Source organism: Artemia sp. Qi Xiang Cuo, chromosome 11 (assembly GCF_049724085.1).
Source record: "Artemia sp. Qi Xiang Cuo chromosome 11, ASM4972408v1, whole genome shotgun sequence".
Taxonomy (NCBI): Eukaryota; Metazoa; Arthropoda; class Branchiopoda; order Anostraca; family Artemiidae; genus Artemia; species Artemia sp. Qi Xiang Cuo.
In genome coordinates, this window is record NC_142804.1 from 44,422,501 (window position 1) to 44,434,724 (window position 12,224).

At 34.2% G+C, this 12,224-nt stretch overlaps 1 protein-coding gene across 1 annotated transcript in view; it reads left to right on the plus strand.

Moving 5' to 3' along the window:
- The first annotated feature begins 983 nt into the window (after positions 1 to 983).
- The window catches only part of LOC148947015 (uncharacterized), a 43,356-nt gene continuing 32,115 nt past the window's right edge, over positions 984 to 12,224 (plus strand). Inside the window, 3 exon segments of the mRNA XM_089096486.1 lie at positions 984 to 1,153; positions 2,736 to 3,011; positions 12,098 to 12,201. Of these exon segments, the coding sequence (XP_088952612.1) occupies positions 1,009 to 1,153; positions 2,736 to 3,011; positions 12,098 to 12,201 (525 nt within the window). The 5' untranslated portion in view covers positions 984 to 1,008.

The following is a 12,224-nucleotide window of genomic DNA, read 5'->3' on the forward strand; positions in this document are numbered from 1 at the left end:
TAATTTCCACTTATTAGCTTTTGTTCCAGAATTGTTGCTTTGCGCTACAAAATGACATAAAACATCAATTTTCTGTGGTGGAGTCTTTTGGCTCAATGAGCCTTTTATCCATGTTTTAAGACTCTGGCTTAGCACTATCAGAGTTGGAAAAAAAGGCAAAGCAAAATTAAAGAAGCACGCAACCTTGATCACTCTAATTGGCAAAATGCAAAATTCCCATTTCTGTTGGTAAGAGCCTGAAACTTGTGAAAAAAAAAGTTCTTTTGTATACTAAGTTTGATTGTGTAATTTATATCCAGATTATTTGCCTTATTAAGTGTGTTCCCCCTTTTTTTCTCAAAAACATAGCTTACTTTTTCTGGCCCGCACATTATAGTGACTAGCTTTAAACATGCTGATTTTTATTTATTTTAGAATCCCATGTAAAGAGCTAATATTCTTAAGACGTTTTTTTTTATCATTTTTTTTTCTAAGTTTTGGCTACTATTAGCACCAGTTATTCCTTGCAACTCGTGTCATTTTTGGAATTTCCGTCGTTCTTACTAAAGTAAGGAAAAAAATTAGTAACGAAGCATAGGAGCCATCATCCTTTACTAAATTTACGGTACCGCATTAACTATAGCATGACAAGTGCCTTATATAATTTGTTTAATTCTTGTAACATTAAACTACAGGAATTTCTTGACATCGGAAAATTAGGCCGTACACATTATTATCCCAACTCCTCTCATACCACCTCTTGATCTATCGGCATTATCCTGGAAAATCCTGGAAAAATAAAGGACTGAAAAATCTCTTGGGAATTCAAATCATAATCTTCGATTGTCTACCAGAAGCTGTAGGACGTTATTGAAAGGAATGCAATATCTATTTTCCCTGCAAGTTAAGTTACAGGGATGCGCATTTGAGCCAGAGAGCTAACTCCACTCTATTTTTTCGTCATGGATCGATACTGGAATCCTGGAAACTGTCCATGGATCTTCTTTAGTCTTTTCCAAGAAACGAACAATGACCGCGTCAGAGATATCGCGTGCGAAAACGATATTTGTATTAGCAACAGTTGTTGGATGCTTTGCAGTATTATGGCCAAAAGTATTTTACCCCATGTTGCAAGGGGGTGTGACCCCGGAGCCACATCATAAGGATGATTCAAGTGAGTTCTTTTTTTATAATGTGACTTTATTTTGTATTAAAAGGACCTAAAAAGAAATCAAAGCAGGTAATAGATGTGATATTTCTGAGCAGCGTGTCGAAAAAAAAAGAAAAAATTCGGTAGTATCAGGGGAGAGGGGACAGGTCTTTTTTGTTGGTGTCCTTACCCCTGTCTAGTTTTGAATTTTCTTTGAATAAACAGATAGAAAATTAAACTGTTCATGGTAATGAACAGTTATAAAGGGTGGCCCTAGTCGGTAGAAACTCGAACATAAAAAGATCTAAATTCGATAATAATAATATATATGATAAATCCGTTTTTACGCTGTTTCAAAATGGGGCAATAGATTCTAACAGCAATCTAACCGTGGTAAACATGCCCCCCCTCAACTAATGGTTTTTACACTAAAACTTAACTCTCTTTTTTAGTTTTTGTGTTATCAAATTTTCACCACAAAAATATTAAAACATTATGATAATTATAGGGTTCATCTAATTGCATTCGCTTAGAATAAGGATATTGAGTTCAAATGTTTTGAAAGGCAATCAGTAAAGCAAACCATTGCAATTACCAGCCTGCCATATTTTGTTCGTATTAATTTTTATTTAAGAAAAGATTGTGTTTTTTATTGAATTTTCAGTTAAACAAGAAACAGATAAACCTAAGGATGCCTAACCAGTAATAAATCTAATGAGAATGTTACTTGTTCGAGTAGTATTTGTTGTTTCATAAAATTTTTGGGAAAGAAAATGCAGAATCTCAAGTTTTTTGGGAGTATACTTAATGGCTGTGAGAACTGTGATAGAACTGTCAACAAAATTCAGTTTAAGGACTGGTCGAGATGATTGTTCTCTTGATAATAGTTTGTGACTCATTTATGAGAATACAATATATTTTAGCCTCTTATAGGCAATAAAATATAAAGCTGGGCATAAAAAATAGAAAAAAAAATGATAATATCGATCTCTGTTTCAAAATGGATAACAGAGAGAAAATTCTAGCTTCCAAGTTTTGTCCAAGAACGTTCTTGAAATTTTCGAATTTTTAGCCAATAATATGTTTTGTTAAACTATTCACGGTAGTCATAGTTGTTTTTGGTCTTCTGTTTCTAATAAAATAATAAAAATATATATAAAAGATACAGCATTGATATGTATAATATAGAATATTGTGGTTGATAGTGCTGTATAATATAGATTCTTTTTGGAATACTGTAGGGCATAAAACCATGTGTGGCAGTCTTTGAGCTTCTTTTTTTTGAAATCATGAAATCTGTTTCTTAGGTCACAAATATGTATTTTCATAATGCGCTTAGCGAATAATCGTCCACTATGGAAGCTTAGAAGCTCAGTAATATATTTTTACAAAGCATATCAGATTCATCTAACGTACGACCATATTTGACGATTAGCATGTCTTTGTTTGAAATGTCTTTTAAAGGTGTACATGTTTGATTCTAAGGTTGGAGGATTGGAGAATAGGAGATAGAAAAATTGCTTTGCCAATTGTCTACTCGTCGAAGAATTAGAGTTATAAATAGCCCTAGAAGTCTCTAATCTATACAAATTCTTCTTTACTATAGTATGCTGTGGAGTCGTATTCGAAATGGATACATATTTGCAGCTTGTTTGCACGCACGTCCTTCACAAGGATCTACGTTTCACCCGAGGGAGTGTTGCTAGACAAGCACTCCAAGAGTGTCGAGAAAATCTCCTAGATACCTGCAAAATAGATATTCGGGCGCCCGATTATAAACCTAGTCAAAATCTTACTACTTGCTTGACAAATAGGTATGGAGTGGATGACAAAAAGCTGCATCACAGACCAAATGGCTCCTTTCACAATCCACGTAAGAAAGGCATGTCAGTAAAACTTAATATGATGTAATATTACTAACAGCAACAGGAATGACATTGTGAAGTCTCCCGTCCGTTCTAAGTCTTAACTAAAATGACGATATGAGAATTTTTTTTAAATGAATTTGTTAAAATATGAAGACAAAGAATATAGCTGATTGTCACAATATAAAACCTTAAATTCTGTTGTTTAAAAACAGATGTGTTACAAAGCAATTTTAAAATTAGAAGTGAAGCAGTTGCAGAAACAGAAAAAAATACTTCTTACTGCTTACTCAAGTGCTTCAAAGCAACGTAAAAATATGGTAACATTTTATCTTAATTTATTATTTATTGAAGATAATTATTGATATCCTGTAAATAATTATTCTAGTGCTCTTCTATTTAAAATAAAGGTCAAAATGGTTTTTGAATTTCTACTTAATTTATTCAAATTAAGTAATCGGAGTTTATATTAAAAATATTTATTCCTTTTTTTTGTTTTGTTTTTAGGATACTGAAGCTTGCATATCGTTTGCTCTATTTAGCCCTTGTCAGTGCAGTAGCCTACTTTTCCTTTGAACCTAATTTACAGAATGCTACTTGTCTAAACAAATGGCATACACATGATAAAATAAAATCAGAATTTGGTGGAGTACTGATGAATAAACTGTTTAATAACCATATATATATGGATTTAATTGTCTACCTTTCTCTTGTGTGCTGTTGAACCAATATCTTACAATCCATTAGGTAACATTAGGTAAGCTATTGGATCGAGATTAGGAGCTGTTAGATTACGTAGCCGTAGATAAATGGTATATGCTGAGGTTTGAGTAAATCGGTGATTTGACACAACTCCCAAGACTGTCTTAGTGATGTGATTAAATTACTGATAAAGAAATATAGTGATTTATTAGGATCCCTTGCATCGACAACCAAATTGTTGACTTACTATTACCATCTCATTGTGACATGATAATTACATGGACCACACGAGGTTTTTTGTATGTTGTCGAATGTGGCATTTTGCATATTTAACTTTGCAAATATTGTGTAATTTATAACTTTACGGTAAAAGCCAATTAGAATGAGGACGTTGGTCAGTTTCCACTATGAAAAATTCAGACTTGATTCGCATTCTCTTTTTGGTCTATCAATTGGTATCCTCTAATGCAGGCACGCAAACAGATGAATCTTTGAATGTAAGCTCTCACCTGCTATACCAAAAGTTCCTCAAGATCTTTCCCAGCCGCAAGAAACTTAAGTACGCGTACTTACTCTAATATCAATTTTTTTTTCTCAATTTTTTTTTGTGTCATAATTCACTATTTTATGTTTCATAGCTGTTCCATAGTGATGAAAAAAAAATTACAGATCTGATTTAGTTTTGTAAAGTTTGCCTTAATGTTTTTCTTTTTTGCAACCTCATTTCCATCCCTCTCAGGGACGTCCTGCTTATCGTGAGGCTCCAGTTTGATTTGATAAAAAAATGATTTTCACTAAACTATTATTCTGCTTTCGTAAAACGTAAAATCCAGTCAAAGACATTAAGGCAAGCCTAAATATTCCCGAAAAAAAAACTTTCCGGCCAAGTAAGTAGATATTTTTCTAGAATTTTATTATAATTTTTTCACAAGTATATAGTAGAAGTTGGAGAAAAGCTCTGAAATTTCACTCGGGGTATCAACGAAAGGAAAATCCGTATGACGAATGAAATATCCTATTTATACTGGGTTTTTGTGCAACTTGGCCTTCGAATGGTCTAAACAGATGCTATTACATATAAATTTCAAGGGTCTCCGTGTCAAATTTATTTGGTGTATTTATGAAAATATACATAAACAAACAAAAATTAAATAAAAAAAAGTTTTTCTGACGGAAGTAAAGAGTGAATGTGAAACATAAAATGAACGAAATTTATTACTTTTTAGGATAGACAACATGAACATAAATTAAGCTGAAATAAATTACCTTGTGATTTTCCCTTTATCTGTAGCATTTTCAAAAATTAGCGCTTAAATCAAAACACAAAACCAATGCAAAGAAATAGGACGGTGCTTTAGGAGCAGAAAAGGTCTTAATCAGTCTACAGAAATCACAAATCTTATTTATAAAGTTTTCGATAAGTTTTTGCCGGCCACGATATTGATATTTCTTTTGGGAAATTTAAATTATTTTAAAAAATCGCGAAAAAGAAGAACTTTTATTTTCACAGCTAGAAGCTATTATGACCATTCAAAAATCACAAACTTTCTTATAATTGCAGCTAGTGTGTGTCACCATTTGTGTTATCAATGAATTTCTACCCATTCTGCACAAATTTCTACCTATGGAAATGAAATTTAACATTATACAAAATCAAATGTTAATAAAGCATAATCAGACTTCAGAAATCCTGTTATGTCTGCCTGTAGTGCGGAGATTTTCCAGCTATGATGTGAATTTCTGAGGTTAATCTATGATCATAACACTATCACAACTCCTTCTCTTCAGATTTTTCTACAAAATCGTAGTCAGCAATGCGTTCCAAATTAGGTAAATTCAAACTGTATAAAACACCCTATAACACTCTATTGTTCTTCTGTAAGAGACTTTTGAAGCGGTTTATAATTCTACTCTTTAAAAATGAAATATTGCTTTTTGTTTTCAGTAAAGCGCTAGTTTTTCAAAATTCTATAAGAATAGGGAAGTATCACGAAATGGTTTATTTTAAGTACTGTTATAAATTTAAATTGCATGGCGCTACAGAGAAAATGTTTTTGTTCAGTTTGAGTTCCAGCTTTAGTCTTCACCTCAATCAGGAAAAATTTGTTTTTAAGTCAGTTTCTGCTTGTTTTTATTTATTTCTATTTATGCCAAATAAACATGATAAAACTACCTTTGTCAAACTTAGTTATGATACAAGAGGTCAATGTCAATTTTTGATAAAATTAAGCACTGAATATTGCTTTTAAGGGAATATGTGCGGCTTTGTTATATAGATAAAAATCTGTAGTGGTGTATTTTCACCGTTAACCTACAATATTCAATTATTTATCAGATATCCAACTTCAATTGTTTTGCTTGCTTGTTATGTTTTTTTCATACGGCATAGCGAAAAACCTGCATAATTAAGACCGTATTTAACAAAAAAAACCGTTGTATCGAAACAACGGGAAAAAAAGGTGGCCCCCGTACGTACAGTATCTGTGCTATATTTAAACAGTTCCTATTCCAACAAACTTGCCTCTATGTTATAGAAATCTACAGAACCAACCAAACAAAAATTTATGAAACAAAACAATTAAACAAACTTAAATAAACCAATTAAACAAACTTATTTACATCAATCAAGGAGGCACACTTGTGCCTCTATAAAGAGGCGACCCACCACAATGTTAAGCAATTTCAGGTCCTAGAGGTCGCAGAGAGACGGCGGTGATCGCATTTTGTAGCCCAAGCTCAAACTAAGAAACTTGCAAAATTTAATCCTCCTCCGACTTTATCTTCATGGGGTAAACTGGGCCAGAAGTTTGGACTGGGCCTCCCACCACAACCCCCCTTTAAAGTTGTCCGATTGGGCTGAAATTTATAGGGTAAGCTTCCCTAGGGCCCGGGAGCTTATCCTCGAAATTTCAACTCAATCCGATCACTCCTTCCCTGTTTTCAAAAAACCAAATATGGCCACTTAAACTTCATTTCTCTTTTTTTTGTTATCCACGCCTACAGGCCACAGTTGGCAACTGGTCCGGGTGAATGAGGACTCATTCGAAGCAGAATTCGACCTGTTAGGGCCTTTTGATATTTTCAGACCGAAAAAATTATCCACCGAATTAAAATTTACGAAAAACCTCATTTTCCTATAATAGCCCATGTTAATTTTTCCCACCACAGACCCCCTTTTACGTTATTTGATCGAACTGAAATTTAGAGAATATGCTTTTCTGAGGCCTGGGAGCTTATCCTCGAAATTTCAACTCCATCCGATCACTCCTTCCCTGTTTTCCAAAAACCAAATATCAAGTTTTGTGGGAATTTGCTTGGGTTAAAAATAGATTCAACTTAGTAAAAAACAGTTACAATTGTGTCTCTTTAGTCCAGCGGTCGAGACTCCTGACTGTCAGGTGGAAAACCCGGGTTCGATTCACCTTCAGAGGAAATTTTTTATATACTGAATTTAAAGTTTAAAAAAGAAACTCAGTTTCTTTTTTAAATTATTTGAAAAAAATTACGTTTTCTAAAGAGTTAAAGAGGCTGAGTTACAAGGTCGACCCTTAAAACGTACAGGGATTAGGAGGCACAGTTGGGGGGATGTTAAAGAGGCTGAGTCACAAGTTCGAACCTTAAAACGTACAGGGATTAGGAGGCACCCTGTACGAAGTGATTTGAGTATTCAGGAATTAAAAGCCTTAACACAAGAATGTTCAAGAGTGGGGGGTTTGGGGGGCGGCAGCCACCCAACTTCAACTCCTGACACGATCAGCTAACAGTTAGTCAAGTAATAGTAAGTAATAAATTGTACAAAAACGTGCTGAAATTATTTCAAAAAAAAACGTTTTATAAAGAGTTGAAGAGGCTGAGTTACAAGGTCGAACCTTAAAACGTACAAGGATTAAGAGGCACAGTTGGGGGGGGGTCTGCCGCCCCCAAACCCCCGCTTTCGCAGCCTTTAAATAAAAAAAGTTTTTTAAACTGAAAGTAAGGAGCGACATTAAATGTTAAAACGAACAGAAATTATTCCGTATATGAAAGGGGCTGTGCCCTCCTCAACGCCTCGCTCTTTACGCTAAGGTTTGACGTTCTCACAACCCTTTTTTTTAAACAATAAAAACTTTAGCGTAAAGAGCGAGACGTTGAGGAGGGCACAGCCCCTTTCATATACGGAATAATTTCTGTTCGTTTTAAGATTTAATGTCGCTCCTTACTTTCAGTTTAAAAAACTTTTTTTATTTAAAGGCTGCGAAAGCGACGTGTTTGGGGGGTGACAGCCCCCCCCCCCCCAACTGTGCCTCCTAATCCCTGTACGTTTTAAGGTTCGACCTTGTAACTCAGCCTCTTTAACTCTTTAGAAAACTTAGTTTTTTTCAAATAATTCCTGAAAAGGGTCGATTACTTCCGTGAAAACGCCGGTGAAAAGGGTGATCTTTGCTTTTAACATAAATAACATTCTTATAAACCCAAGTGTCTTGTATCAATCTTGCTCGTCTTCGATTAGCAACAACACAATCGTTCAGGTCAGCTGTCTTACCGTGGCCTGACATTTGGGTTATCACCCCCAAAAGCCTTCAAAATGCTGAAACGTCATTTTTGCATTCCTTAAGCCGATATGCCTTTTCAACAATGTGTTTTATTTGTCATAAAAATTAACAAAATGAAAAAATGTGACGATACTAGTCAAGATCAATAGAAAAAAAGTTCACAAAAAAATTACGGTTTTTTGGAAGATTTTTTCTTGATAGTTTCATTAATTTTACTGAAGACAAAGGTAAATTATTCAAATCATGAAATAATTATCTTTCTGATATATAAATGGACTATTTTATCCAGTATTCTATGTTTTTTTTCAAATATACTAATTGCTACCTTTTCAAAATTCTTATAGAACCTTTTCGCTGCAAAAGAAAAATTTAAGCCCTAAAATCCTCACTTTTGGCCAATATCTCCAAAAAACTTTCCAGATTCTCTCTGCCTTTAAGGTTTTTTTTGTTAGGCTAGAAAATATATTGTATCAAGATTTTGGCACGATTTTAGATAAAAAAAAATCCCTTCTTAAGAGGGGATCTGAAAATTTCCTGAAAAACAAAAAAAGCTCTGCAATTATGCTAAAATTGTAGTCTAGTATAGCCTCTTATAAAGGGTAACCCAAATATAATATTGTTCATCTGTAACAATCAAACCACAAAAAATCTGAGAAAAATGATGTCTCAGACATTTAAGTTTAAATTCTACGAGGCCTCAGTAATTTCTGTTTTTGGATCACCCATTCCTTTTTCCATATCCCCTCCCTCCCTCCCCCAAATAAAGAGCTTACTTCTCAGGAAGTTTTTGGCTTTAGAAATTCCTAGACAAGACGCTGTATCGTATCAAATTTTCAGCTAAATCAGACAAATAATTCATCACTAGGGATGTCAACAGAAATACCGTTTCATAGTCCTTTTAAGGGTTCTAGACGGCTTGGTCACGTTCTGCGGATGAAGGATGACAGACTACCGACGATTGTCTTTTCCGGACAACAGTCTAGGGCTAAACGGAAAGCAGGTCGTCCGTGATTGGGATGGGAGGATATCGTAAAGAAAGATTTAAGGGAAATGGGAACTTCCTGGGAGGGTGTAAAGAGGGAGGCTTTGAATAGATTAGCATGGAGGAGGAGCGTGCGTAGAGTTGTTAGTAGTAGTAGTAGTAGTTTAAGGGTTCTAAATGAAATTGTGTTTGCAGTGAGTGTTATATTTGAAAAGGAAGTTTAATGGCAAATCTAATTATATATTATCGTGTAGGTCAACTTCACGTAATGTGACTTCTAAAAATATGGAAAAAAATTCATTGGGAGAGGAGTGTATTCCATGAAAAATATAGCACAGATACATCTGGAAGCCGCTGCCCTTTTGTTGGTCTGATCTCAAAAAGTGTGTTTTTGGAGGGGGGAGAGGTCATTGTCCCATAGCTAGAGACTACATTCCATTAAGATTCAGCCCGGTCAGAGCAACTCTTTCCAGAGCAAAAATTTCCAGGCTGCCTCTCTGAAGAAGAAAGCGTTTTCTCTGATCAAGTACCAATTTTCATACGATTTAATTTCTAGGTGAGGTTGTTGTTTTTTAGAAGTACTGGACAAAACCAAAGTTATAAGATCACCTCTTAGTGCTCATTAAATGAAAAAGAAAGAGAAGAGAAATGCAGTCAACGTTTCAAGCTCTTTCTTAGAATTCCCGACACATTTCTTGTGTAGCTAGCTTTTACTTTAAGATAAGACAAACAACAGTTGTTATTCCTGAAACGAATTTAAATGAATTTGTATCCTTAGGTAGTTTCCTTAGAACGCGTGTTTTAGTTTTACTTACCAAGTTGATTGGGGGGGGTTCTTAATAGGAGGAATTATAAAACTCTGATTGAGATTTCTCAACGATGGAGATTACAATGATGCCCTCGTTATGCCTCCCAGCCTTTTCACTTGAGAAATGACATTAAACAATGCCAATTTTGGTACTATGTTTACGTTAGCGTTATCAAGACGAACTGGTAAAAAGCATGTAGATATAATTACTAGCCTTCAAATGGGCGCTTAAACAGCTCTAAGATCTCCCAGTGCCCACCACTGGTGGGAAAGAGAGAGAGAGAAAGAGATCACAGGTTATCACAAGAGTGATTAACAGGCTAAAATATGATTCCCTCTGGTATTTAAAATTGGGGGCTGAAAAACTCCAGCCAAGGGTTTACGACCATGATCATTCAAACTATATATTTTTTATTTCATTCTACTTCCGTTTAATAGATATTCAAGTTCTTTTTTGAAATTCCAATAAATTTGCTTTCACAATTAACTTTTACTACTAGGATATACTATAATCCCGAATCAGTTCTTATTAAGAATCTTTTTTTCCCTAGACAGTTTTTCTAGAACTCGTTTCTGAACTCTTGGTTACAATGAATCGTGGTTCGCAGTTTAGTTGCCTATAGCAATTGTTGCAACCATGATTTATTGAGATGACTCTAATAATTATATCAACGTAACTACTCGATAGGATGTGAATTGTATTTCCTGTTGCAAGAACTAGTTTGGAAAAATCAAATTTGTTTCAAGATTATGTCTCTATTAACTTTACTGCAGGCTGTTCTTTTCAAAATAGATATGAAGCTATACAAAGGCTTCCAAAAAATTTTGTCATCGGATGGTGGATACCGGTATATAAAATCCTGACGAGTAGAAGTTCAAAAGAAATTGGTATATTCTTTCGTGTAGACCCTGCAATTTTACCCTTTGTAGATGTTTTTCACATAGAGAAGGATTCATCTGACCCCCCCCCCCTCCTGTATGTGTTCCTGCAGTCTTTTAAAGTAAACAAAAATGATTTGTTTGTGTTTTTTTGAAGTTGGTTATTCCTACGCAAAGTGTTGCAATCACCAAATTCTAAACTGTATTTAGAATTCTCTTGTTAATATTAAATGACAATGCCTAGGATGTCTTTTTGACTGTTTATAATTCAAATCCGTCTTCACTGATTCAGTCTGGTACACAATGGAACCATGCCAATTTTTCCTAGAAATGTTCTTGTAGAAAAGATCTTCTCGTTAAAGAAACAGCACCTACAAAGATTGTTAGTTTTTGCAAAATAGGACGTTGCATACTTCCGTGCTTGGAAGTTATATGCAATTATTCTTAGTAGAAATGTAATAATCAGGTCAAGATGTTAAGAAGGTATTTTTAGTCTTGTGTTGCGAATGCAACAGTAAATTTTCTTTCTTCTATTATTTTCTTTCTTCTTCTTCATATTTGGATTGTTATGGGGATATTTCCGCATAATCACATCAGCGGAATCAAATTCCGAACCCTGAAGCGGATTTTTTTTCTTTTTTTCAACAATTGTCTACACTATATTCTATTTAGAAAATAAGATTTTTGAGTGAAAGATAATAAATATTTTGCGCAAGGAAAAAATTTATAGTTGCAGTGCATCCAAAGGATAAGTGCCTGAAATCGGTATTTAATATTTATATTAGTATTATTTAAACTATTTGATTAAATATTTATATTATAGATTTTGAGATCAAAGCAAAGACGTCATACAGAATGAGCTGTAAATTGTAACACAAGTGTTCATAATTGAAAAATAACAAAAAAAAACCATATTTTTTACGGTTCTTACTGTGTACATATGCTAAAAAAAGGTAAATGAATCAGTCGCTCAATAAGGGTTTTATCTATACAAAAAATTCAAATACATCAACCACCAGCAGCCAACTTGAATAGACTAAACACCATTTCGAAACAAAAAAAATTCAATATTTATATTGCTATCAACAAACAAAACGAACGAAGAAAAAAAAAAGGGAGATAAAGAGTTCTGTGACTAATAAGATTCCTCAAGCCTAAGCTTTCCTTTACACCTTTTCCTTTACTTGGATCTAATTGTAGGTCACATGAAGCCAGAAAGACCTCCTCACCTTCATCCAGAAGTGATGCACCCTGGATTAAAAGAAAAGGGACGGACAATTCTTCCAAGTCAACAAGATATTCGGGTGAGAAGAAATTTTGATTAATT